This window comes from Aythya marila (genome assembly GCF_965140915.1).
Source record: "Aythya marila genome assembly, chromosome: 1".
Classification (NCBI taxonomy): domain Eukaryota; kingdom Metazoa; phylum Chordata; class Aves; order Anseriformes; family Anatidae; genus Aythya; species Aythya marila.
Genome location: NC_139042.1, coordinates 31,020,504 through 31,048,240, shown reverse-complemented (window position 1 = coordinate 31,048,240; position 27,737 = coordinate 31,020,504). Strand labels below are relative to the sequence as shown.

The 27,737-nt window shown below is 37.0% G+C and overlaps 1 protein-coding gene across 7 annotated transcripts in view; it reads right to left on the bottom strand.

Moving 5' to 3' along the window:
- The window catches only part of ENOX1 (ecto-NOX disulfide-thiol exchanger 1), a 363,120-nt gene that overhangs the window by 55,050 nt on the left and 280,333 nt on the right, over nucleotides 1–27,737 (bottom strand). For all 7 annotated transcript variants that reach the window (XM_082757951.1, XM_082757956.1, XM_082757957.1 and 4 more), the window contains 2 exons: nucleotides 11,960–12,066; nucleotides 8,635–8,752 (listed from right to left, as the gene is read on the bottom strand). In XM_082757951.1, coding sequence (XP_082614077.1) covers nucleotides 8,635–8,752; nucleotides 11,960–12,066 — 225 coding nt within the window. The remainder of the gene's footprint in view (nucleotides 1–8,634; nucleotides 8,753–11,959; nucleotides 12,067–27,737) is intronic.

Here is a 27,737-nt window from a genome sequence, read left to right as displayed (position 1 = left end):
GCAACCTTTTGCCTATGGAAAGGTAAAAAAAATATAGCAATTAGAACTCCTAATTTAAAAAAAAAAAAAAAAAGACACAACAACAAACAAACAAGGCAGGGCAGGGCAAGGCAGGGACAGAATGGCAGGGCAGGGCAGGGCAAAAAACAAAACAAAACAAAACACTTTCTTTGTAACAAAGAAGAAACAATTTTTCCTCCTTTGGAGTTCTATATGCTGGTGTTCAAGGAATCACATGTTTGAATTAGTAGAGAAGTGGAATAAAATGGTATGTTATCTAGTTCTTGATTCAGTCATTTTATGTACAAGATGGCTTTTATTTGATTTCTCTTTCCTTTGCCATGAATGTAAAACCAAATAAGACTAAAAGAAAATCACTCACCCCTAAGCATAATTGAATCTTTAACATATTGCTCACAAAAAATATTACACTGTAGATATGTGACATTAGTAAGAAGCTTATTTTCTTGAGATAGTCTTTAAGTTAAAATGAAAGAGAAGGACATAATGAAACTCCTCTGAATCTAAGATTTATTCATTCATCAAAGTAAAACATCAACACTAACCTGTAGTAGTTTGGGGAATTTCTGTGGCCATCTAGCTTGAAGCATGAGCCCTGCTGGCTGGGTTCTGAACCCCTGGCATGCGACCACATCACAAGCTGCCAGTCTGCTGGGTCCATAGGGACTGAGGAACTGCACACTTTGAAAAGGAAGCTTTTAATGCTTTGGAAACTTCAGCCAGCCTTTCATGTCTCATGACATAAGGATGCTCCCCAAACCTGTAATTCTGAGCTTAGAAGTTTATATTAATGCTGTAAAAGACTGATTTCTGATGATTATCTCCTTTGCTACCTTAGCAATGTCTGATGTTTCATGGATTAAGAAGGTAAGTGGATAAGAAGGTACCAACATCTTCACTTCAAGCAGTATCTGTAAGCTTCTATAATATGTTGGAGCAAAAAGGGTTCCTTAAAACAACAGGACACGAAAGGCAGCATAATTAAGAAAATCCTAACCAAAAGCTTAGTTCAAATAATAATAGAAATGATCTTCCATAAGAGGTCAGAAATAGGTCTTAGGCTGTGAGCACCATGAAGCCACTCTTGAAGAAATTTATTTGTGCTCTGTTCAGAATCAACCACCTTCACTATTATAAAAAGGGCTCGTTCTGTTGAAGGCTAAATGCAGGAGGAAGAGCACAAATGCTGTATATTGGAGAGGGCACTATAAGGAAGGTCACTTTATAGAAAGCATGAAGTGTAATTTGGAGAAGGATGCTAATACCAGCTATATCAAATTGTGAGGAAGCTGAAAACAGCATATGTTCTAATATTGTCTTTTATTGATTTTGCTGCCAACATCCCACTTCAACAATGTTACAGCCGCACTTCAAGATTCTTAATGGAGGGGGATGGAGAAAATCAATACATAGAGCTCGCTTCTGCTCCCATTGAAGTCAATGTGAGTTTCATTATTAACTGCAATGAGCACAAGACAGAGTTCAGGCTGTTTTGGTGCTTTGTGTTTGTTTTTTTTTTCCTTCCCTTTTTATTTAACCTCCTACGGTGCAACATATATTGTTACTCTGTGTTTTTGAAAAGTCCCATTTAAGCAGGGCAATTCCCTACCAAACTGCAAGTCTATGCATTCAGAAATGATGCTCAGCTTTATGAAACCTAATGAAAAATTATAGCCTGTATCCTGAACAGGGAAAGTTATAATAAAAGATATAGGATTTGAAATAAATTCTGATAACAAAATCATTTTTTCCTTACAAATATTTTCATTCAGATATCAAGCAAATAAATAAAAATGGTTTAGCTTTCACTGACTCATAAAATGTTACTTTCAATGCACATTGTTTGCTGTATTAAAAACAGAGGGGATGTACCTAAACTTCTTTTCACTACTGTTTTAATGCTTTTTACACAAAATGAAATATGCTAAAATTATCTCAAAAATTATAAGCATCATCTTCATTCCAACAACATGCTGTTAATTTTGTTCTAGCATGAATGCAAAACATATTTTAACATGCTGTCAAAATGAGATACTAAGAATGTCAATAAAATGACACTAAAATAAATGTAAATTTAGATTGCTGTCACAAGTGGCTGCTTGGTTTTGTGAAGATGTTAGGTTGCTATAGCATTTTCCATAGCAACTTTGCATCTTATTACATAAATAATCCCTCAGTGTCCTTAAAGCTTACTAAAAACAGGATTAAATCTATTCTCATATGTAATGATCCTGCATAAAACCTTATCAGTATGAAATGCCCAGAAAACATAATAAAATGTAATCTAGATAATAGTATTTCTGGCAGTTGCAAAGCATCAAAGCACAACAGACTTGTTTTGTAGTTAACGGGACATCCTCCTAAAACCCATATCAGGGGAGTGTCTTTGAAGTGTCTATTTCCTCTAAAAATTGAAAGTTAGGTTTTTAACTCCTTCACTGCTATGTCCACAGGACCTGTATAGACCTTCATCCCAAAGCCAGTGTGCTGGCCCAGAGAAAAGACCCAGTACCTGGGACAGGATGAGGCTGCCTTTTTTTCCCCAGGGCAGACAGACAGCACCTATCTCCAGCCCTGATTCATCAAGGCATTTCTGCTAAATTCAGCTACACAAGTAGCATTATTAAAGCCAAATGGACTTAAAACTGGGGGCATAAAATTAGGCCCTTGCCTACATGCTTCCTGGATTTCAGCCTATATTTGTAAAAGTGGTGGGAAAAACGGAATGCATTTTAAGGCAGAAAATTGGAGTCTGCCTGATGATAACAGCTCTGAACTGGCATGCTGTGAAAGACACTACAGCAGACTTTTCCCTGCGTAGAGGGAGTAATCATCTTGTGCTGCTTTCTAGTGATCATCTCTGATGGTCCCTGGGAGCAAAGCTGATTGTCTCTGCTGTGTCCAGAGCATCTCCATTTGAAGGCAAGTTACGCCACTCACAGAGCTCAAAAAGGGTTATTCAGCTGTCTTCTCCAGCTAGAGAGGGGACTGTGTCAGTACAGTGACAGTTCAGTTCTTCAGATTTAAAATACTTTCGTTTTGAGACAGTTTATAAAACCTGATTAGCAGATTTTGCTAACAAGTTTTATTTTCCTCCGCATACGTGTTTATATGTTTATTGCCACAGGGCTGATTAAGGCACCAGCTGCTAATGGCTTTGAAAGAGTATTGATTTATCTGAGGAATAAACCAATGCCAGCCCATTAATTCTTGAAGTAAATACATCTTGCTATTTTACATTATCTTTACCAACAAGTGTTTAAGAGGAAGATGGGCAAATTATGGGCTTGTTAAATATCGGTATTACATTTACAAAGTCCAATGTTAAAAAGCTATGAAATGGAGAAGTAATAACAGAAAAATAAGACTGGGTATACAAGAAAGGAAGTGAGAAATACCTGGTCCAAGGAATCTGTAGGAAAAGGAAGACCTGACATGATATGTGCCTTGACACCAGGCCAGCCAGAGGAAAAAGAAGAGCAAAGCTCAGCTCCACACAGCTGGGGCTGAGTGATTTCCATTCAAAGTTGTAACAAGCTATAGAAAGATTTCCTACTAGTTTAATCCAGCTATAAAACACAGTTTCCATTACATGTGTGCATCTCTGCATTCACACGAGCTTTAAAGAAGGCAAAAGAAGATTGAATTGCAGAGAAAAGATGAATAAGCATCATGCAGATCACTTTGGTGTTGTTTCAGACTTTCCTTGAAGACTTGCCAGGCTTGCAAGTTTCAGGATAGACTTATGGACAATACCACAAAGCCTGTTTTATGCTGTGTGCACAGGGGTGTGATTGTCAAATCCTGACTTTCACAAGGACTTATGCTCTTCTGTCAGATGGACTGCCCACTGTTCGGACTGTCTCCTATGGCAACTAACTCTGCTGATGCTGCAAAGAGGACACATCGATTCAGAAGAGTGCTTAAAGATACAGGCTGCTGTTCAAGACACGAGCTGCAGTATTTAAATTTGGGTATGTTATGGTATCCTGCCAAGGAGGTCTTGTGTGTTCAGACTGGGCATGTACTGCTTAACGTGCAATTTATTAGTTGCATACAGTCCCCAGGATGTTATTAAGACATGTCATCACAGGTAAAATGATGGTGGTGAAATACTCCAGGGCCCAAAGAGTGGGCTGTTCCAAATATATTTAGCTGAGACTACCCTGTTCCAAGGTGTTTATCATCCACATGGACAGGACAGGCCTTGGATGGATGAACAGAAGTATCATTGCCTCACTTTGATACTGAAATACCCCAGGTTCGTTGATTTGTCCTGTGGTGAGGTACGTAGATTTGGCCCAGGGCTCTGCGATCCCAGCCCTATCCTTCCTGTGTCCCTCTGCAAGCACTGTGCATTTTCTCTTTCCCGCAGTGCCAACCGCTGTCTCTCACTGAAGTTAGAGCTGGAATTAATGGCATGTCACGGAGAACTGCAAAAGTGAGAGATTAACCCACCTCCCCTTAAAAGTAAAATTACAGGTGCCTTCTAGGCATAAACCAAACTTCAGCTCTTTTCTACAACACACAGCTTCACTTCACTAATTCTTAAAATTACTTTGGAAGCTTTTACATGTGGATCCTTACTCCCAGTGCCAGCAGGTGGGAGATGAAGCATCCATAAATCCTGATCATTCTGAAGATTTTCCTATATCCTCTAGACTCCAGCACAGAATCTCATTTTTTCCCCTGTGCTAACGCTTCAGTAACTGCACCCTGACTTTCAAATGTATTAACTGAGTTGCCAATCATCATTATTATTTTTTTCTTAGCAATCTCCCAGCTTTACTTTAACAATCCTCTTGTCCCTTTCAAACTCCAAAATCCACAACACAGAAAAATCACTGTTTAAAGACTGAATTTTGAAGAAAACATAATTCTGGAGGAATAGCTCTGCCCACAGGCCAGATTCACTCAGTCTCAGGTCAGCCTTTTGCCAGCTTTCCCCATAAAGCAAACAATCTTTGGTCTGTGAAACCAGGAAGAATTCCTATAAATTAGGCATATATGCTGGTTCAGCTAACTTAATTTTTCCCCTGGGGTGCTGTTTAGGAGGTCCTGGCAGCAGTTTGAGACGCTCTCCAACAAAACAAGCAGGCAGTGATGCCTCCCCTTTCATTGAACATTGCTTGCACATTCTAAAAAAGGGGGAGTACTAAGTTACACATAGGAGAATAACTCGTAAAACAACCGGAGGATCAGAAGTTCTTTGTACAGGAGACAGTACCCCAGCCCTACAACATGAGCTACAAAATGGAAGACAGGTCCAGGAGACCAAAGGTCTCAATACTCATCCCAGCTCTTCCACTGAGTCAATGATATCAGTAAATCAGATTCACCAACAAGCAGAAGAGCAATTGGCAGGTGAAAGAAGAGGATTTGAGTCTAGAATAGAGCAATGCACTTTGCAATGAGTCCCTCTTGAGCAGTTCTGTATTGCCTCAAGAAACAAGCATGAATTTTCCCAAACAAACAGCCATTAGCAGATTTCTAATACAGAACACAAATTGTTCTCCTGCATGACTTAATATCTTTCATGGCTTGAAGGAAGAATGCAAACCATTCTTGCTAACTGATTTTTCATCATCTACTCCAAATCCACAGAATTTATTGTGTACAAGGGCTTGGCTCACTGTAACATTGCTCTGAAAACTGAAGTCCAGCAAGACTGGATTAATAGCCAGGCACTGAGGTCCTCACACAGTCTCAGGACTTAGATGTGCTGCTCTGTGTTTTCAAATGTTGGGGCTGGAATCCACCCTCTCCTTTTCACGATGATAGTTTTCAGATATTGTAGAAAAGAGTTTTCATTCTAATTCAGTCTAGCTGTGAGGAGATGTGACACACTCAGCACCACGCTATCTAAATGCTTGCAGATGTGGTGTTATTTCTGAATGAAAAAGGCTTGAGTAACAGAAGAAATTACACTGGAAGACTGCTGAAACTGCACACTTTAGTGAGATGGAATCAAGACTTAGAAACCAATAAAATTTGTTGTATTAATTAGAAATTATGCCTTCTTGCACCAGGGATGATTTAAATAGGTGAATTAATAAAAAAAAAGACCTCACACAGTTGTTAGGGACTGGGGAAATCTGTTACCTGCTGTAAGTTTGGGGATGGTAACCTTCCATCAGTGTTGTTCCCACCTTTGAGTAGATGGTGAAATTCATTTGCCAGGCTGAAAAACAAACTCCTCAAGAAAGTCCTTAGGATGGTAGGAGAGGCAATCCATAACTCTGGAACTATACAAATCAATTCATCATGTCTGGTTGCTTCTGACATTTTTGGAATCGGACTTTTAAGCCTTTACGTGTGCATGCTGTCTTTGAATTGAAGAGTCTTTGAATTGAAGTGAAACGTCTTACTTGTGTTATTCAAACCTTGTCCTCCTCATGGTTAAGCATTGAGGCAAATATTTTAAGAGAAGGGGTTAAAAATAAGGAAAGTGCCAATGTTTTCTTACTGTGCAGAATTGTTTCTTTGTGATGAAAGACTCTTTAAAAGATATTCTTTGTAAAACAAAGGTGACCATGAATACAAATAACTACTTGAATACAAATAGCCACTCCAGTGAGATAAAGAGGTGGTTCTGGAATGACATACTCAAAAAGAAAGAAAAAAAAAAGAAAAAGGAAAAGAGAAAAAGAGAAGGTGGCTAACAACAATAACAATTTAAAAAAATACTGTACATAAAAATGAAAAATATGTTTTTCTCTTACTTTATTTTTATTTGTACATATTTTATACACAATACTTTTTATGGTATAACAAGTTCCCCCTATTGTCAATGACAGATGAATAAAATTCACTTGCTTTACTTGACAGTGTAATGTTAGAAGAAGAAACCTATAAAAAATAATTTTAGAACTGGATGACTCTGTGCAGCAGGCTGGATCATCTCCACTAAGATCAAGAGGATGATGAATGGTACAATGGACAATGATGGACAAGTACTCAAGTGGATTCATATTGCTAAATTTTGATTTAGTATGCAACAAAGTACAGGGCTTGCTACTCTCATCATTGAGGGGAGTCAAGTGCCCACGTTGTAACAATACAAATAAACTGAAGTACTTTGGAATGCGGTAGAAATCTCAGATATCAAATCATTTGATAGAAATGTCCCTTTTTATGGAAGAAAACCAAATATGCTTTCCTATTTGTGATGTTACTAATCAGAGGCAAAAAGAATGACCTGCACAGCTCAGCCCTACACATGCATATGTTAAATCCAGCTGGACCAATGAATATGGCAGTTTAAAACATCATTACTCCTTTTTTGGAGTGCAGGCTGTGGGTATTTCTGGCTCTACCTTCCCATTGTTAATTCTGCTGACTTTGCTCAATAAGACTGGACACAGTCAAGGTAAAATGATTAGACACTCATAAAAATCTCTGATTGCTAGCAGTACTTTGCCTGCAGAGACCCAATGTCTCAGCCCCAAGCATTCTGCTAATAGTCTCTAGAAAATTCCAACTCATGCAATTAGACATGTAAAAATTAAGGCCACCCTTTACATATTGATGCATTTTTCTTTCAGGAAAAACATTAATCCTCCCCTAATGAGAAATGCCATAGTATTTCTCATTCAAGTTTCCTTGCCAGAATGACACTTCTTCCTTTGGTCTTTACTTCTGGATTAATTTGACCTCATACAGCATTTTGTCACAAGAGGAGTCAAAGAACACTTCTCTATGAGCACTGGAATCCATTGAATGGATATTATTATGGTGCCTACATGGTGCCTAGATCAAAATTATCCTAATCATCAGACTGTTTCTTTCTGTACTACTTTTTCCTTCTTTACCTTCCGTAAAGCTCACTGGTCTCTGGCTGTTTGCAGTCATGCTTTGGCTTCAGCTTCTGTAAATTTTCTTTCCAAAGATGAGTTTCTGAACAGGCAAACTCTTGTTAACTTCTCACAACTTTGTTAGCTAATGTCAAGAAATCAAAGGTTCTATCCAGATTGTTTTACCAGTAAATTAGTAGCTTTCAAGCCATGCCCTTGAATGTCCACTCTGGATCTTGGATGTACTTGGAGGATGCTGAAAAAAGTTGCTTTCCTTTCCAAATGTTACAATCACCCTTGTTCTTTTTTTCATGACAGCCATCTAATGTGTATCAAATTAATGCAGCATGCAGTCCCATATTGTGAAAAATGTACCCTTAAAAGTTCATTCCACAAAACACACAGTTAAAATGGTATAGTGTATTTGTTAAACATTACTGTGGATTTGCTGTTAAGCAAGGTAAGTCTTAGAAAATACTGACTGAAACAGAATTGTGATTGCTCTCATAGTAAGATGTTGTTACTACTGTGGAATTAAATAGTATTATGCAAGACTGCAGATAGTATGTTAAAGAAACATAACGCTTCCAGCCATGGGCAGAATTGGAGAGTTTTCATCATTATCATCATAGCAGGTGACAGAAACCTCCTAGACACAGCTCATATCATTCAGATAGCTAGTTTATGAGGATTTAAAATAAGATAGTTTTATATAATCAGCTATTAATATGTCACTTCTCATATGTGAATTTTTGTTTGCTTTTTAAAAAAAAACAACAGCTATATATACTTGGGGACATTAGAGAGGATTTGGCTTTACCTGAATCATCTACTCGCAGCTTTTTACTAGGATTGTCACCACTGTCATCATCTGACATTTCCATCTCTTCTTCCCGGCGGATTCCCATGAGCTGTTCACTGTGAGCGTTTCGGAGCTCCTAAAATCCAAAACAAAATTTTGTCAGTATTAACTTACATAAAGTCACTGCTTTATCAATAGTATCTGTTTTTAAAACTGCTCTTATTGTTAATTATACATAATTTACCATTGTAATTATATTTATTTGGCTATGAATATTTATAAGAACAGTAGTACAGGGAATTCTTCATGTGGAAAAACTGAATTTATCAATGGTAAAAGAGGAAACGAGAAAAAGTGGGTCTCCATTTCAAGTGATCTTTAGTTCTACTAAACATAGAAGGTTTTAGCAGCAATGATAATGCTTAAAACTGTATATAAAGCAGACTGATAACTTGCTAGCCTGTTTAAGGTATAAAGAATTATTGTTTCTCACTGTTACTTGGGGTAGGATTCCTCTGGTATAATGTAGGTTTCTCCAATAAAATTAGTTCCTACAGACACCTTTCATAGAAAAAATAAAAAACCCTAGCACCTTTAAGCAATTCATATCCATAAGATAACTATCAAAATGAAGTTAGATTAACTGCACCCTAAAAGTGCCTTATTCTGTCCTGAAAATTTCTGTGTCTTGGTGGGAAACTACTGACTGGTCTCTGGGTGACCACTGCAAGGGCAGGGTGTAGGAAACCTGTGCACGTTTCGTTGGGGAAATGATGAGGCATGGGGGCTTTGTGGGAACCTAGACAGTCTTTGTTCTCGTCAGAAAGGCTGGCGCTGGTGTAGCGGCTGGCTTTCTAAAGGCAGTGCTGAGAAGATTGAGAGAACTCTATTTTGTCCTAATAATCCTGTCAGGTGTAACACAGGGATGCTGCACCGTGATTAGTGTAGGCCTTTTCAGCCTGCAGACAGCTAATTTTTCTGACGACAAAGAGTCTAATTCCCAAAGAGGTGGTTTGAAATCTTTGAAACAAGAAAGAGGTGCATGGAAGGATGAACGTTATTGAAGAGCCCAACCACAGCTCCATGCAATTAACAATAAGCTATCAAAGAGGGACTGGATGAAAAAAGGAAAGGCGTTTCCCTTTAGCTGTACCCTTGGTTCATCAGGAGATCTCAAATACTCTGATAGATGTATACATGTCCATTAATCACAGCAAAGGCAAGGAAGCTAATTAGTGGGCTTTTATACAATAATTTCAAATTTAAAAAAAAAAAAAAAAGTGATTAAAATGGTAAATTCTCAACTAGTGTCTCATGCAATAAGTGGCATCTCTGGAAGAAATTAACAAGCTTATTTCCTTATTGGAAAATGCCACCTGCACTTTTTACTGGGAATATTGACTGCATACATGAGCAGACATAAGCTTACATTTATTCCCTCTTTAGGGGATAAATGTCCTTGGTGCATCAATTTCTATGCTATCAGCAAAGCCAATAATCTTCCATGGAGAACGTCAATGTGTATGAGTGTTTGCTCTGGGCTTGGGTTTCTAGGAAAGCTTTCCTAAAGTCAGAACACAAGGGTAGGTGATCAGATAATTAAAGAAATCAGCAGATAATGTCATGGTTAGACAGTATGATTTAAATCAAAGATGCCATTTGGTACATTTCTGTGATATTTTACATCTGAAAAACAGGCATTTCTAATATCTGTTGTTTCAGTGAGAGGCTTCACATGTTTTTGAATCGCTTTTAATATCCTCCTTTTAGAAAAACAAAAGGCAATAATACTTGAAAAAGCAAGTAGTGAATTAACATTTCTGGAAAGTTCAACCCTTAAACATTTCATTTTATTAAAGATTTAGAAGCCAGCAAATCAATGATACACCACATCCCTTTACGGAAAGTTGGTTTAAGACAGGATCGTCTTAAAGTAATTGAAATAAACTACCAACAAATCATACTTGTATACCTTACTGAGTGATAAGACAAATATCAAACCCCAACTTCCCAATTTTGAATTAAACCCAGGCTTTATCCACTACTTTTATGAAACATTTGTGAACAAAATGCAAAATACAGTTTGTAGAAATAAATTATGCTAACATTTTATTTTAAGTGTCCCATTATTTTGAAGTCATTTGGTATTCACCATAATAGCACTGATAATAAAGAATTCATTTGGTATTCATGTGGATGTTACATTTAGTGCCATTGGTATTCAACTGTAATTTAGCATTAGTTAATGGGCACTTAAAATGTTATCCAAATGATTTATATCACAGCACTTTAGTGTTTCTCAAACTAAGTGTACAACACTTATTTTACAAGTGTACTACAAAATAATTAAATAAGTGCACCTTACCTTCTAAAGTTTTTATTTTGAGACAGAGAAAAATCATTTAAAGGACCTTCATACTAACAATCAACATACTGTACTACATGAAGGTAAGCCAAGTGTATGTAAGTTGCTCATATTAAAAAAAAATAAATAAATAAAAATAAAAAAAGGAAGAGGAGAGAGAGAAAACAAAGACAGTGGTACTTACTTTTTAACATACAGGCTCATAGCGTATATACTGAATTAAAAACCAAAGCTGGATGACCAAAACACAAGATGAGGTCTATCACTTCCTTTGCTGCCACTTGCAGCAAAGAGAGTTAGAATCCTGTTTCCTCTGTTCATGCTTATGACAGTCACACATGTATGCTAATCCTTGTGGTATTATGATTACATTTATACTCTTTTCTTCGCAAGCAATATACTTAGAATCAATGCAAATGATTTATTTATTTTTCTTTTTTTTTAAAGACAAACATAAAACAAATGGGAAGAAGTATGCCATAATTCTGGACTGAGTATGCTTAAGTCATTTTTTAGGAAAGAAATTTTCTTATTTTATTTTCAGGCAAAATATCTTACAATGACCATATGATGGTACAACCAGAAAAAAATTGTGCCATAGAATCCTTCTTTTAGGACAAGATGTTTTTCTTAAATAATTCTTAATTCTATCCTTGGTTGAAGATAGTTTTATTAATTTCACTACTTCAGTTCATTATTTTAGTTAGTAAACATATTCCTCCAACGATTTCCCAAATCTTGCATGAAAAATAAAAACACATTGCTCTCTATCTTAGTGTTATTTAATGACTATTATCATAATGAGAGCAATGGGAGCAATTCATACTGTAGATGAGCTTGTATAATGGCCAGTTGATTAACAGCTAAAATGGTAGCCATAAATATTGTTGAATACTCTATGTCCAGCTAAAATCACACTCATTCTGTGTCAATCCAGCTGTGAGATGATGGATAGAAAGTAATAATAAAATCACCAACCTCAGAATGCTTTCGCCAAATGTCTATGTTCTTTCGCTGGGCTTTCGAGAAATGGTCCCAAGCTTTTTGTCTGGTAGAAGCGTTGAAAACGGCGACAATCTGCTCAACTTTGGTGAACAAGGAAGTCAAACAAGACAAGCAATTTATGTTGTGATCACTATAGAGAAGCAAAGCAAAGACACTAGGAGTCTATGGATGATGTCATTACTGAAACAACATCATCAATATCCATCCAATTATGTGTCTTTTGTACTTACATTTTATCAATGTTGGAGATGTCTGCCTTCAAGTCTGTCTCCATAACTTTAGTCTACATATCTTATAACTATGTACCAAAGAACATGCATGCAGCTGCTTCCCAGTGATGCCTGTTATAACCTTCTGTGCAGCCATGTGCCTTTGTGTTTGTGGTATAGGCATGACACTCCAGGCATAAACCTGACGTGTGTTCCCCTGCAGCAGCTGTGTACAGATGAGCTGACTGAACAAATGAAAGCATGAAAGAAAAGCAGGTTCTGCTTGCAAGGGTAGGTAACTAACAGGGGGAATTTGCCAGCAGATAGAAAGCACTAAACCATATTTAAATGCTGCACACTGTAACTGCAGCTGCTTCTTCTCCTTTATTTAATATATAGAAGCTCACCTGTTGCAGATCATTTTGTCCTGTGTCCATGGCCTATGTATTTGTATGTATATGAACAGTTACATTTTTGTGCAAGTGAGGAAGAGATGTGAAATGGGCTTCCGTCATTCAACTCTAATGAATTCATTCTGAAGCCAGACATCATTGTTTAGGACAATTATCTGGGGAAATTAAGATCCTTAAGTTTTTAACTATTTGTACATCCTAAACCAGAACCTTTTCTCCCAACCCTATTTTCTGTCTCTTCATTCTAGTTACGAGCAATATTGTCCTTCCACAGCAGTGACCTCCCTACAAATGATTGGGCCAAGATGTAAGTTGCTTTCATCCTGGCACTGTTGACTACAAGACCATTATGAAATCCAGATTTTTACAAATGACCTGGGCTGCGTTCCTGAGTGAAAGCTGTGCTGACCTATGAAGTGAAACTCTAAAAAGCTTCAAGTCTATGACAAGTTTATTGGATATTGACCTCTTTAGATTCTTGGGCCAAAATAATGTTCAATGTTTGTAAAGCTGTGCTTGCAACACCTTCTCCTTTCCTCTTTCATTGAAGGAGAAGGCAGTAGAAGTGCTGTAATGGCCTCTGATCTGGTCTGTCATTGAGCTGCTTGACAGCTTCTCTCTTTCTCTTCTCTACTCACAGATGTGAAGGATCTTGCTATATATGCTTGCTTAAAATGGTGAGGTCACCTAGTAAGTCAGCTGTAGATTTTTCACCTTTAAATCTGAAAAATAACCTCACTCAAATTGAACAGGAACGCTTTTATTCTCTTTTTGCAAACTACTTACAGACTCAGCTGCATTGAGATGGGTGTTCACTCCTTTTCTCAGGTGACAAGTGATAGAACATGATGAAATGGTCTCAGTTTGCACCAGGAGAAGTATAGATTGGGTATTAGGAAGATTCTCTTCATGGAAAGTGTGGTAAGGCATTGGAACAAGCTGCCCAGCAAAGTGGTGAAGTCACCATCCCTGGAGATACTTAAGAGATGTGTGGATGAGGCACGTAGGGACATGGTTTAATGGTGGACTTGGTAGAGTTAGGATGACAGTTGGACTTGATGATCTTAAGGGTCTTTTCCAACCTAAATGATTCTATGATTCTGTATATGGAATATTTTATTTGCAACCATCATGGCTACTTAATTAATTCCTAAAGAAATAAAAATTTTAAAATTAAATCTTATATGTTGTTTATACTAAAGAAATTGACTTAAAACTACTGTGTGATGATCTGATCCATTTGTGATTCATTCAGGTTTTAATAGGAGATACTATAATTTCAGCATATTAGAACTTGCTTGGAATGAAGGGGGATGTATCAAGGAAGTTATGAGGTGTATATTTATTCGATTAATTTGAGAAGAATGAAAATGCTAAAGCACTCTATTATTATGTGTATAGAAACTGAGGCTAGATTTTAATTACTATCATTGTGTTGATGACCTAGGTGCTCAGAAAATTGTGCTTAATTAACAACCTGTTTTTAGTTTGCAAGTGGAAATTCAAGTAGAAAAGATTCACAAAGAATCACAAAGATATGAGAAAGAGCTGGTTTTCCATTTTGTACTAATGGACATTAATAAGATCATCTGAATTTTGAAACACATTTGAACTTTGAAGTGTTTAATTTCCATTCTGTGAACAGGTGTTAATATTTATCAAAAGTCATTATCTGATCATTTCAGAAACTATCCTCAGTGAAAATACAAGATAGGAAGATGTCAAAGAATTTTTTTGGCATAACTGCAGTAGACAGAATGAAAAGCAGAAAAAGGATCTCCCTCCCTTACATAACTGTTAGTATTTAAAAAATAAAATAAAATAAAATAAAATAAAATAAAATAAAATAAAATAAAATAAAATAAAATAAAATAAAATAAAAGGATGTAGAATAGTAGAATAGTGTGAATACTGGAAATACTAAAAATCAAGTAGTGTAAAGAAATATTGTCCAACAGGAAGCAAAAGATAATAAGGCAAACATAGGGGAGAATATTAAATGCCCACTGTGACTCATGTTAGTTAACAGTAACTAAGATTTAGAAAGTTCTTTATCCCTACAGTTAGGTTGAGTTGCCCTTCTCATTTTCTCACACATTAGTGCATATTGTGCTCTATAATGATGTGTGTGAAAGCAAAGTCATACTCTGAGCTCAGCCAAGAGTCCTCAGGCTTACCGAAGTCTTGACTTAGAGCCTTAAGGGAAAAGATCTCTTAGGCCTTAAGGAAAAAAAAATAAATTATATATGTCAAAAAACAGTGTCCACTGCTATGCATTCAAATAAATTATCAACATGTATACAGCAATTTAAATATAAACGTCTTAGGCTATGAAGTGTTACAAACAACAGTTAGGAATGCCCAACCTAAAAGATCTCCAAGCATGACATTAAAGCTAAAGAGCAGTCAAGACCATTGTTAGACCATGGTTTGACAGTACAGGAAAGCAGCTTCATGTCTCCTTGTACTGTATCGAAATCCCACATTACTGTTTTATGAGCTGCCAACCTAGTATACACGCATTCTGCAAGTTCACAGGTTAGGTTAATTAGGTTGTTTTTAGGTTAATTTACATTGTATCAGAATTCATTTGTTCTCTCACAGACAACCTGAAAGCCCAGATATGGAATAACTCCTGTGCTCTGGCTAATTGGTAGACAAGACGACGTACTCACTCCTGACCAGGAACAACTTTTTATGGGTAAGTACACTGGCAGCATGAGCCCACAAGGGGAGGCCAGGAGAGCTTACATAGTCTGAGAAGCTCTCCAGTTAACTTATTTTTCTTTCTTGCCTTGGTAAGATTTGGCCAAAGAAAGTCCCCACATTTGGGGCTGGTATCTGCAGAATCAAAGTGAAACAGTTGTTCCCAGCCTGGCTGCTGAGCATGATTTTCAGACTGTTGCCTGACCTCCAGAAGGAAATTTCCAAAATGAAATAATAGATCGTGCATATCTCTCTAAGGCACCTTGAGATCTAGGATGCACTGCACTATCAACTGTGACTAGTAAGTAGAATTATTAAGTAGCATGAAATATTCATTGTCAAACATCTGCTGGTAAGTTCCATGCTATATCAAATTTTCATTGACCATATGCAAAGCTGTTTCCTTACTAAATTAGGTTTTAAAAAAAACACATTGTTCTGGAAGGGTCCATGCCATGTCATTGTTTTTTTCCTATGAATAAAACTTCAAAGTGTATAAATAATTGCATCTTTCCTGATGACTTATTCTGTGGCTGGTAATTTATGTGGCATGTTTCAAGACAAGGGATTTTATGTAATTGTTTTTCTGATGATTTATAAATAATGGAAAAAAAAAATCTAAACCTAGAAAGATATGGAGGTGTCAATGCTTAACAACTGCAGTGTAACTAGAAACACTTTATTAGAGGTATAAGCATATTAAATGTAAGTTTAAACATCATTTTTTATTGCCATAAAACATGCCACTGGAATAGAATATGCCACTGTAAATAGAATATTGTTATCAAGTGTAAATGTAAAAACCAGAAAAACTAGAAGCAATGCCAACAAGAATCCCTAAGTTATGCCAGTAGGATATTCATAGAAGATTGGATTAAAAAGAAAACTAGAATATCTCCATGGGAAGAGACAATTTGATACAGGTTATGTGAAAATGATACTACTAGAAATAAATGAGAACCAACATATAGCCATAATAATAATAATATAGCCATAAGAATAAGGGGCAGAGAGAACAGTTTTACTCCCCCTTACATTTATCAAGCAGGTTATTTTAAATACAATTGAGTGAAGGATGGAATTCTTCCTTGTGTTCAGGAGACAAGAGGTAACCAATTTTTCCTTTGCCAATTGTGTTATCAGTTGCCATGCATGCACGATAATTTTTAATTTCTTTTATGGAATAATAAGCAACATCAGCAACCAAGTGCTTTATGACACCACAATAAAAATGAAACAAAATAGAAACTGAAATACAATGTGTTAAAATAAAAACAAAAGGTCTTCACTGACAGATAAAATAATCAGATTTCATATAGAATTTCACTCAAAATTCCACCAATTTAGGATACAGGATGAAAATGGCTTTGCACTAAATTACTGTAAGTGCAAGAGTAGAATATATGGCAATTTAGCTCAGAAAAAATCTGTATGAGCACAACAGTTGACACGCAGGATAAAAGAAAAATCCCACCCATAAAATTACAGTGTAAAGGAAACTGTTATAGTAAATGTATAACATGCTTTTCAAATACAGATTCGCAGCACAGGGAGGATATAGAGTTGGCATGGTTTGGGTCAGAAGCCTCGTTGCTGAATTCTGAATTAGTAGGAGTCTGCCAATCGATTTGGCTCCAAGCCCAGCAAACCAAGGAATTACAGTAGTCAAGGCTAGATGCTATAAGTGAATGAATTAGAGTCTCCAGGTCAATTTTGGATAGAAAAAAAAAAAAAAACAACAACATATTTCTGGCAACAGTCCTGAAAGGCATTTGGTAAAATGCTGAACAGACCTTAGCACAAAGTCCAAAGCTAAAAATGGATGTAGGCAAATGATATATGACATCAACAAGAGAAATTGTAGATAGATTGCAGATTAATGAAGGAAATATTTTTAATTATTCTGGGCCAAATCCTCAGCCTCTTGGTTATGATATTGCTTACTTTTACAAAAGATATTTTTTTTCCACATATTTACAGCTGAAAGCCTGCAGCCCCTCCCTTCTAACCAATTTGCATGCCACAGAGGGAGGAACAGATATGACTGCCTCTGACTGGCAGAGGAGGGAACCATCAAAGCTGGAAATGTCACCCTGGTAAAGACTGCAGATAGTACAAGGGATGGAGCCTAAATTAAAATGAACCAATGGTCATCAGCTGGATAGTTAAGCAAACGCCATTATAGGTTTTTATAATGAAGGCAGAGATTTTAAAAACAATGCAAAATCACTTATCTTCCACAATTAAACGGCAGCCCATTTTTTTTCTGTTGTTGTTTGTGTTTTTTTATTGTTTGTTTGTTTGTTTGTTTTGAACAAAACAAAACAAAAAGTAAAAAAAGCAGAAAAAGTTGAAAGCACATCAAAAAGAAGGTGAATTGTGGCTGCAATTCCATAAGAAAATAGCAGGCTATTGTTTGGTCTCCTTGATGTCTGTGTGGGTGTAGGTTCCTTAAAACATGCCTTAAGACAGGGCACGGTAAAGGAGAAAACCACAGGGCTTCTCTATTTTATCTCCAATTTCTACCTTTCTGGACAGGCCAAGGTACTGGTGCCTCCAGTGATTTACCTCCCAGATTGTTCTGCTGTGCGGGGACTGAGTTTGCAAAGCTGCCATCCCTTTACTTGCCCTACTGCCAACATCTGTACGAAAGATAAAAACCACTCAGGGACTGTTCTCATTCACTGAGGCTAACTGGCACAATGTGCTGAGTGTCCTCAGAGCAGAAAACCCTCTTTTCCACAAAGAGATACTTTTAGGGAAACTACTTTGCCAACACAAAACCCAAAACTGTACGGAAATTGTGCGAGAAAATGCTTACCAGAAGCAGAAAAAGGATGTTTTCATATTCTGTCTACCAAATGTCACCTGTCTGAACACTAGAAAGAATAAGAAACAGTCTAAGTTTTCTCTTTCTGAATTACTATATTGTTTCTAGACTTCTCTTTCATTAGGTCTAGAGTGTTGAAGACCAGGAGGAGGTTACCTGGGTTGATGACAGCGTCCCATGTCCTGTTCTTTTTTTTTAGCTTCATGGATGTGGCTCTCCTATTTGCTACCTGAACATTGCTGTACTTCTCACACAAAAAGCTGTCAATGCTCCTCTCTGCTGATATACCTCATTGTTTAAAAGGCTCTAAGAAAATGTGAGTACTACAAGTTGTAAGTACATAACATTATGTATATCTACCTATTTAGCTTTAGCCTACACATGTTCACACCTAACAATAATTAGATCAAATAAAATGCACTGTGTATTTTGCTGTCTCCATTCCCTTTGCTCATCCATCTGACTCAGACTAGTACTAGTCAATATGCTGTTGGGGGTTATTAAGAGGCTGAGTGGGCATCAGTGGTCTACACTGGAGTGATGCAGGAAGAAATCACTTTTCATAATATAATAAGCAGATTTTCTCACTTAGATGAAGGACAATCCCCCAAATGCTTGTTCCACAGCACAAGTGATAATTCTTTGCCTTGTAAAAAGATCCAACCTCAGTGTTAGCAGCTGTTCTTTTCCTTTCTTCTTTTTTTTCAGTTAAGAAACAGTGAAGAAAAGTGAAAGAAGGGGCATTATAGGGATACTGAAAACTCCCCATTTGCAGGATTTATAATAGAAATTGCACTGCTACTTGCCTGAGGTATGAATATCAACAATTAATGGTTCCAGAAATGGGAGAATATACCTTGTTATACTTGGAAATAAAAATACACACTGATTAAATATAGCACATTTTGCCCTGCAAGGTATTGCTAGAAAATCTGTCTACAAAATAAGCTTTGAAAATCTTTTAGGTTGTGAAACGTGGTTTAATTTACAACAAAGAAACTGACAGCTTGGTGTAACAGCAAGTGCTGGCACTGTGCCATGTGATAAATCACTTGGACTCAACAAGACCACTTCACCTCCATGTCATTTCTCAACAAACAAGAACCTGACATCAGGGCAGCACAACCCAGTAGGGCAGGTACAAATGTACTGTACCTGCTCTTTTAATGCCACCTTCTTATATTACATAACATTTTATGGACCTTGTCTTGACATCCAGAAAATAAAAACAAAAAAAAAAAACAAAAGCAAACCAAAACACCACCACCACTGACAAGACCAAAAACAACAACAAAAAAGCTCACTAACTCAGAGGATGATTAAATGAATGTAATTTTCTCTTTCTTTGCCAATTTGATGAGATTCTAAGCCATCTCCAGTGCACTGTATTTAATTTGCTGTTCTTATTATTATTTACTGTTTGGTGAACCTTTATTTTGGTTCTCAGTTTTAAAAATAGCAAGAGTAGAAACGACTATTTTGGTACACCCATGAAAAAAAAAAAAAAAAAGGAAAAGAAAAAAAAAGAAAGAAACCCAAAACAAAACAAAACAAACAAACAAATCAAAAAAGCAAAACAACGACAAAAAACAAACAAACAAACAACAACAACAACAAAACACAAAACAACAACAAAAAAACACAAAGCAAGCAAACAAGCAAGGGAACCCTGAGATGAAGAACTGAAACTGGTGAAGAACTGAGATGACTGAGCTCTGGCAGGTCCCACTAAGTGAGGTGACTCTCTCTAAGTGATAATTGGTCAGGGATCTTGCAGCTTAGGACGTTCTGTGGAGATCAGGAGGGCTATAACTGTTTTAGACATATATGTTTTCTTTTGCTGAAGAAAGCAAGCAAAACAGAAAAAGAAAAAAAATTGTCTCACACATGTTTGTGTGGGAACATTTACTTCTTCATTTGTTGCCATACCTTATGTTTCCCGGCCCACCATGAATTGTCCCCTTATCTTTTTGTTTATTGCCTCCTTTCTTCTTACTTAAGGATTTTTGATGCCTCTTGTTGCATGACTTCATCTTCCCCTCCCACTTATTCTATACCTTTCCCAGACTCCCATCTTTTTCTGCCCCCATAACACCTCTGTCATCACCATGAACTACACCATTTGGGATAAATCCAGTGATTTGACATGAAGCAAGAGTCGTGCTTACTGAATGGAGTAAACATTACAACCAACCATAGTTGCATAAGGTTATTCATATTCATATTTACAAGGTTTATTCATTCACTTAGAAACAGCCTGAACAGTTTTACATGTGTCTGTGGCAATTCAGAAAACCTCTTGGGTGAAACATCCATCTTTCCATCCTTTCTCCAGTGCCTCATTCTTATCTCTTATCATTCATTTCCACATGACTTTTACAGTTCACCTCTCATCAAACCCTTCATTCTATCCCTGCTCAGCAAGGCTGCTTAAGCACAAGCACAGATTTCCATGTGATTCAAGCACATGCCTCTTTTCTTTGAACCTTGCTACATAACCTAGGAGATCCTGCAGGATTCAGGTGAGTGGGATGAATTGTGAAAATGGGGTCTTAGACAGAAATCTCTTGGGAGAGAGTTCTTTTATTCTGCTGTAAAGCACTATGTATATTTAATGGCCTACATAAAGAAAAAGAAAAGTCTTAAAAATAACAGGACAAGAGCTTCTGCTGAAATTCTGGCCACACTTAAATCAATACCAAGATTCCTATTGACTTCAGGTGGAGTGAAAGCTACAGACAATGGGAGGAACAAAGCAATCCAAAGAATATGAAGTACAAAGGAAGAAGCTATCTGAAACACTACAGGTTGCAACCACAAAGGCTTATACTGCCAGAAAACAGGGAGGAATTATAAGAATGCGAAACAAAATAGAAATGGAGTCTTTCATCTCTATTCTCTGCCACAGCAGATGCATCCGGGATAGATATGCTTTTCAGAACATGTGTACATGAGATGGGAAATGGGAGGACAAGTAAAGAAGAATAGAGATACCCAGCTGAGCTTTACTGGACAAATTATCAGTATAGAAGCAAGCAAACAGCATGCCTATTAAATGAGCTAATCAAAAGGGACTGGATGGATTGTGGATGTTATTTTTTTGTTGTTTTTGTTTTTTAGAAATACATCAAGGTAGAAAGAAATAGTGGCAACTAATGACATGAATGATTAATGTTTTTGTTTGTATTATAGTGGTGCTCTATGACACCAACTGAGATCTGGGCTGCACTGTAAAAACACATTATATGACTCAATCTCTATCACAAAGAGCTTAATGATGACCTAAAAATTGCACATAAAGTAAGCTCCTATTTTTGAATTAGTCACTGGCAAAAGAAAGAAAGACTGTAAGACCGGACAACTAAAGAGCAGGAAAATCCTTTTAAAAGTTGTTATTAATGCAAAGCAATTGAAAGAATACTCAGAAAGCATGAATGCATATAAAAAGTCTGACCGCTAAGAGAATTTTAACTAGCACCCTAGTAATGAAGCCAGCTGCATTTACAGGGCTATGAGGATATGCTAAAAAGTTGAAGGATTATTGGGAAAAAAGACGTCAGTATGGTATTTAAGGAAAATCTAGTAAGATGGTGATTTTAACAATCACCAACATATCAATGAAAACCCTATCTCTTTTAAAGTAATAGAGGAACTTTTGAAGTAAACCTATAACAAGAAAAACAAAACTTATTCCAGTCCATTTCTGAAGACAGCTCAAAAAGGATAAAAGGATTTTTTAACATTTTTATTCCTTTTTTTTTTTTTTTTTTTTTTTTTTTTTTGGTGTGTGTTAAAATCAGATTCTGTCTGTGAAAGCACTGATAATGTTAAAGCAGATTAAATCATATCTGGGAGAGATCAGAGAATGAAAATGAACAATCCAGAAGAAAGGATAATTTTATTCAGTCTGTTTAGAATGTATTTCCCTTCAGAATTATTTCTCTTCAGTTATGGGGGAACCAAGAAGAGAGGGAAATGTGTTGGATATATCTCTGCCATTTGACAAAAGGTCAGAAAACAGCAATTTGCCACTAAGGTCCTTCATCAGGGAGAGAGGGGAAACTTGAGGAGACAATCCTGACTTTTCCAAGGGGGGAAAAACAGTTTTCTCCCCAGAGCTTTGATTCTTCTTTATGAATAGCCATACTGAGTAAACTCAAAGGTGTATTTAGCCTCAGATCCTGTATCATGAATAAAACTACTAAGGATGCTTAGCAACAAGTTAAGTTGATGAATTGCATAATTTCCCAGTTTGAAGTTCTTTGGTTCCAGGACTTCTTGAAAGATGTATATCTCTCTTCCCGGTACATTTTAGATAAAATCCAAGAACACAAGAAAGCAAACAAGCTTGCTAGCATCAGAAAGAAGTGACAGGCACCCTATATATTGAACTGTGGAGCGAAAATTATTCTTTCTCAGTAGCAAGATGGAAAGAAGATCTACAAGAAGAATGAATTTGGACTACACAGTTCAGATCTTAAGATCATTTTCAAAAAAAATAAAAGTAGACAATGGCACATATTGTTGTCATGAACTTGTTGATGATGCTGTGTACTTGCTTACTTACTTGTTGTCTATACTCCAGTTACCTTGGATGCCTTCCCACATCCTTCTTCACCCTACCAGTGCAGGAGTACACCTACACAGGAGCAGATTCAGAGAACCACAGAATATCACTCTGATCAAAACTCCTTGAAAAGCTGGGATACCATTCACACACGTGTTTTTTTTTTTTTTTTTTTTTTTGGTTTGGTTTGGTTTGTTTTTTTGTTTGTTTGTTTTCTTTTGCCATCACCATGGCTTTTGTGACAAAGTTGCACCGGTGACATAATGAAAATTACTGTGTTTTTTCTTCTCAGAAGCCAGATTGCTGTCCAGGAAAAGGTAGGGAATCATTTAGATGTTGTGTCTTTTATTTTTTAAAAAAGAATTAATAATGTCATTTTTAACCACAGATATGAATTCTCACATTTTAAGACTACATAAGCTTCCCCAAACTACAAGGTTTTAATCCCTGATCAGAATTAGAGCTGTACCAAGAAAAAGATACTGATATTTTAGTTTCAGCTAGTGGCAAAATCTATTTTCAGTACAAATACCCTGTAAGTTCTAGTGAAGATTGCATCCTGTCACTTAGAAAATGTACTAAACTTTTTAACAGCTCTGCTTTTACTGCTTATTGTGATGGCATGATATTTAGTAGCTGAAATGGAAAAAAAAAAAAAAAAAAAAAAGTGTAGCTTGTCCATGAGGTCCCCTGGAAATATCAGGATGGACTGCTGGCCCAGTTTGAGTACTGGGAATTGCTACGTTGGATTGCCACCGGCTTGCCTAATGCCAGCAGTAAGGTTAGCCATTGTGAATAAAATTTAGGATGACCATTTTTAGATAGGTGTAAGTGATTTAGAGGTCTACATCCTAGTTTTAAGAATTGCTTACTGAGAGCCAATGAACTAACTACTGCTTGTCAAGTAGGGTGAGAAGCTGCAGCATATCTCTTCTCCTTAATGCCAATCAATGCACAGAGGGATCTCAAGGTTTCTGGGAAGTGGCTTCCCTGTTGAGTAACCTCATGTCCACCATGAGGTAAGGACATTTCTGCTATTAGTTACAGTAGAATAAATGACTGCAGGTTTCTACTACAGCTTGCCCTATAGGATGAACCTGTGTCTATCCACACTTTCAGGATTTTTATACAGGTTATAAGTCCCTAGTGATTATCTGTAATTAACTGTGGTGGGTTAAAGCTCAGGCTTTCTACAATGTACAGGGGAAGGGCTTCACACTTGGGAGTGCATATAAGGTCACTGCTGTGACTAGCTGATAGACTATGCACATCCCTTGGATGGAGATGTGCCATAGACGTTCTCATTTTGCCATATAACAGGAAACAGGGAGACACCTTCCTCCAGCTGGGATTGTTCTGGATGAGGTGCCTGAACACCTTCACCCTATGGTGATAAACACTTCCTTTCAGAGCATCTGACCACACCATTTAGCACACTCTTGGAAAGAGAGAGGTTTAGCTTCAGTTCCTTCCCTGGCACTCAGGGTGTTTAAACATATTTACCCAAATGATTGTTCCAAGCATTAGGCACTGAAATTTGCTGAAGGCCATGGACAGAATTATAGTGAAAACTACCATGTGACAAGGAAGTAATCTGTCCACAATATTCTTAGACAAAAAACACACTCCCACTGTTCCCCATAGCATGTGAGAGACTGATTCATAGCCCCTGATATGAACTTGATGTCTAAGCCCCTTCAATATTCATCCATTAGTAAGGTTGACAAAAAAGACCGAGTGTAATAAATGCTTAGTACCCAATTATGGGGCACTTCTGTTAATCATACTGTGTGTCTGTGTTTGGTGGTACTTCCATCCCACTGTAACTCTGGCCCTTGAGATAAAAAGTTTACATTTGAATATGGGATTTTAGCTCTTCATTCACCTATAGGTACTTTTGAAAACATCTAGGGACACTGCACAAAGTAGTTTGAAACCTCAATAAGAAGTAGATGAAATTTACAGTGTATGGATGAGAAAGTCAAAGGAAAGAATTGCAGCTTTGCTGTAGTCTAAAAAACAACCCAACACAGATGTCTCTAGGGCTTTCATTTTTCTTAAACATGAGGATCAACATGTATAAGCCTAAGGCTGAAAAGGTGGTTTGGGAGGAAATTAAAAGGAGATGCATGGAAAGGCAAGGAGCAGTGTCACATGTAACGGTGCAATGCAAGTAAAGTGGACAAATTTAGAAATCAAACCACAAAGATGGAACAATCCATATTTTAACCATAGATTCAAATCTAGGAAAACTAACTAACTTAATACAAAGAAGAAAATGGTCATTTTTCTCTTGTTATCCTTTAAATAACTGAAGAAACACCATAATGAGACTAAGAATACCTGTAGAACTTAAATCAGGGGTTGTAAGTTGGTGGTATGACAGCAGTATTAAACTTTATTTTGCTGATTATCCTGGCACAAGTATCTTGGTTAGGTAATTAATTCACGTCCTGAACACTTGACCCGATTTTTTAGGGGTAATCCGCTTGGTAATCTTCTAAATACCTGAAGGCAGAAATAGGTAGCAGGAATTTCAATACCTGTACTTCTTTAGTGTCTGGGCCAATAAGCTGAAATGTTCTGGCCACACTAATCCTCATTAATAAAAAAGCATTTTATACTGAGACCCACATAGACGGCATATGTGTTCCAGGTGAGTGCACTTCAAGCCCATTTGCTTAACTTATTTCTTCTTCACTCCCCATACTACTCGCTGCTACAACACTGGCATTTTTACCTAACTCCAAGTTCTTCCCTTATGCAATGTTCTTCTATGTTAAGATTGCACACAGTAAGTGGGATTAATTGACCCCAGACTATGCATGTGAAAGTTGGACATCTGGTTCTGAGCTAGGTCTTCTAAGAGTCCTCTATGGGCAGCAGAGAAAAAAACAAAGCATCATCTCCAAGGGAAGATTCATCTTGCTGGAAGAGCACTACAAGGTGGGTCTGATGACTTTTCCTCTGGAAATGCTTATTTTTCTCTGCTCACTGCAAAGAAGGCAGAGTGGTCAGCTCAGACTTGGACATCTGACACAGGTCACAACAGAGGAGCAATATATAGTATTTTAAAAATATTTTAATATATATGTCAAATGGCCACAGAGCTGCAGCATTACACTGGACTTTTGGATCCTCACTGCAGAACAGCAGAAGTGCTTTTTGTCACTTTGCAGTATTTAATAGACCACATTCCTATTTTGGACACCTAGTATTTTCAGATTCTTTTTCATAAATTGACATATTGTAGTTCATTAAATAGGGTTGTGAGAAAACAATGGAAGAGGAGGCATAAAACATTCCTTGGATCAACTCAAATAGAAGAAAATTCTTGAAAAGAGGAAGCTTATTTCACATTCTCCACGTTTAGTAATCTTAGGCACATACACGTGTAAAGCAAAACATCATCCATCTGTTCATAGCAAGTTTGCAGAGAATTTTAATAAGACATTAATGCTAATAATGGCCAATGTTTATGATGTTTATAAAATAACCAATGTGGAGCAGCTGCAAAGCTCATAAAATTTGTTCTTATAAAATCCACAGCGTGTAACACCTTTCCCTGAGCCTGTGTTTTTGCTGACCTTGTCCTCAATGGCCAGACGTGCCAGAAACTCTCTTCTTCCAGGCCATTGCTGTGACTTTATCACTCTGAGACTCATGTTTTGAAGCCAGACCTATTGTCGTTTCTGTAAGTTCAACATTCAGCACATTACAGGAACAAACCAGATAGCCAAACTGCAAGTTTCCACCTGAAACTACAGGGATCTCTATTTCCAAGTGACAGATGTTCCACAACAGTTGGTGACAAACGGGCTAATTTAGACAGATTTAACTAAAGTTCAGCCTGCTGACAATGGGGGATTTTTTTTTTTTTTTTTTTTTTTTTTTTTTTTAATGCAGCTGAAGAAGGTATTTCTGAATACTGGGGATGGCTGTTGCATACAAAAATTGAACAGCATGTGTGGTGCCCATGTCTCTGCTCCTCACACTGTTTTCTAGTTGCTGAGACAGGAGATGACATTGCCTAGCAAATTACCAGGGGAATTAGCTGACTTTTAAAATTTACTCACTGACCATATGTCCTCAGAAACCAAATGCTCATGGCCCAGATTCTTTCTTACTAATGAATAGTAAGAAATGTACTTATTATTCTTTCTTACTAGGTTCAGGTGTCTAAACTCTTAAATTAGAAGGACAGTTTTCCTAGGGCTGAACTGGTATTCTGAGGTGCTGAGCTCTCCATCAACTATGCAGGAAGCTTTCAGGCACTTCTGGGCCAGAAAAATAGTGCAGAAGAGCCTTTAGGGTTCAAGATTTTATGTAAAGATTAGGGGTGTGATTCAGAAATTGCAATGCAACAACTGCATTGCCCACCATCTGTTAAATTGTCCGTTTTTGTTTTTAACTTGCATATTAAAGCTAGTTCCATGCTCCATGTTTCTGAATATCATAAAGCTTCTTGCTTGAGCATGACATTATTTCACAATTTGGGGGTTAGATGAAGTAAATGGGCCCAAAGATATTACATAGACATGATAAAACTAGCAACAATGAAATCCTCTTCTCTTCTCTTCTCTTCTCTTCTCTTCTCTTCTCTTCTCTTCTCTTCTCTTCTCTTCTCTTCTCTTCTCTTCTCTTCTCTTCTCTTCTCTTCTCTTCTCTTCTCTTCTCTTCTCTTCTCTTCTCTTCTCTTCTCTTCTCTTCTCTTCTCTTCTCTTCTCTTCTCTTCTCTTCTCTTCTCTTCTCTTCTCTTCTCTTCTCTTTCTCTTTCTCTTTCTTTCTCTTTCTCTTTCTCTTTCTCTTTCTCTTTCTCTTTCTCTTTCTCTTTCTCTTTCTCTTTCTCTCTTTCCTCCTCTTTCCTCCTCTTTTTCCTTTGAAAAACACTTCTAGGGAAATTTCATGATTGCTGTTTTATGAGGGAAACCCATTAAGGTAACTTCATTGATTATATTTCTGTACTAAGGAAATAGCTGCCAGCACTAAATATTTAAGGCAGTTTATCTGCCAAATTAATATTGGC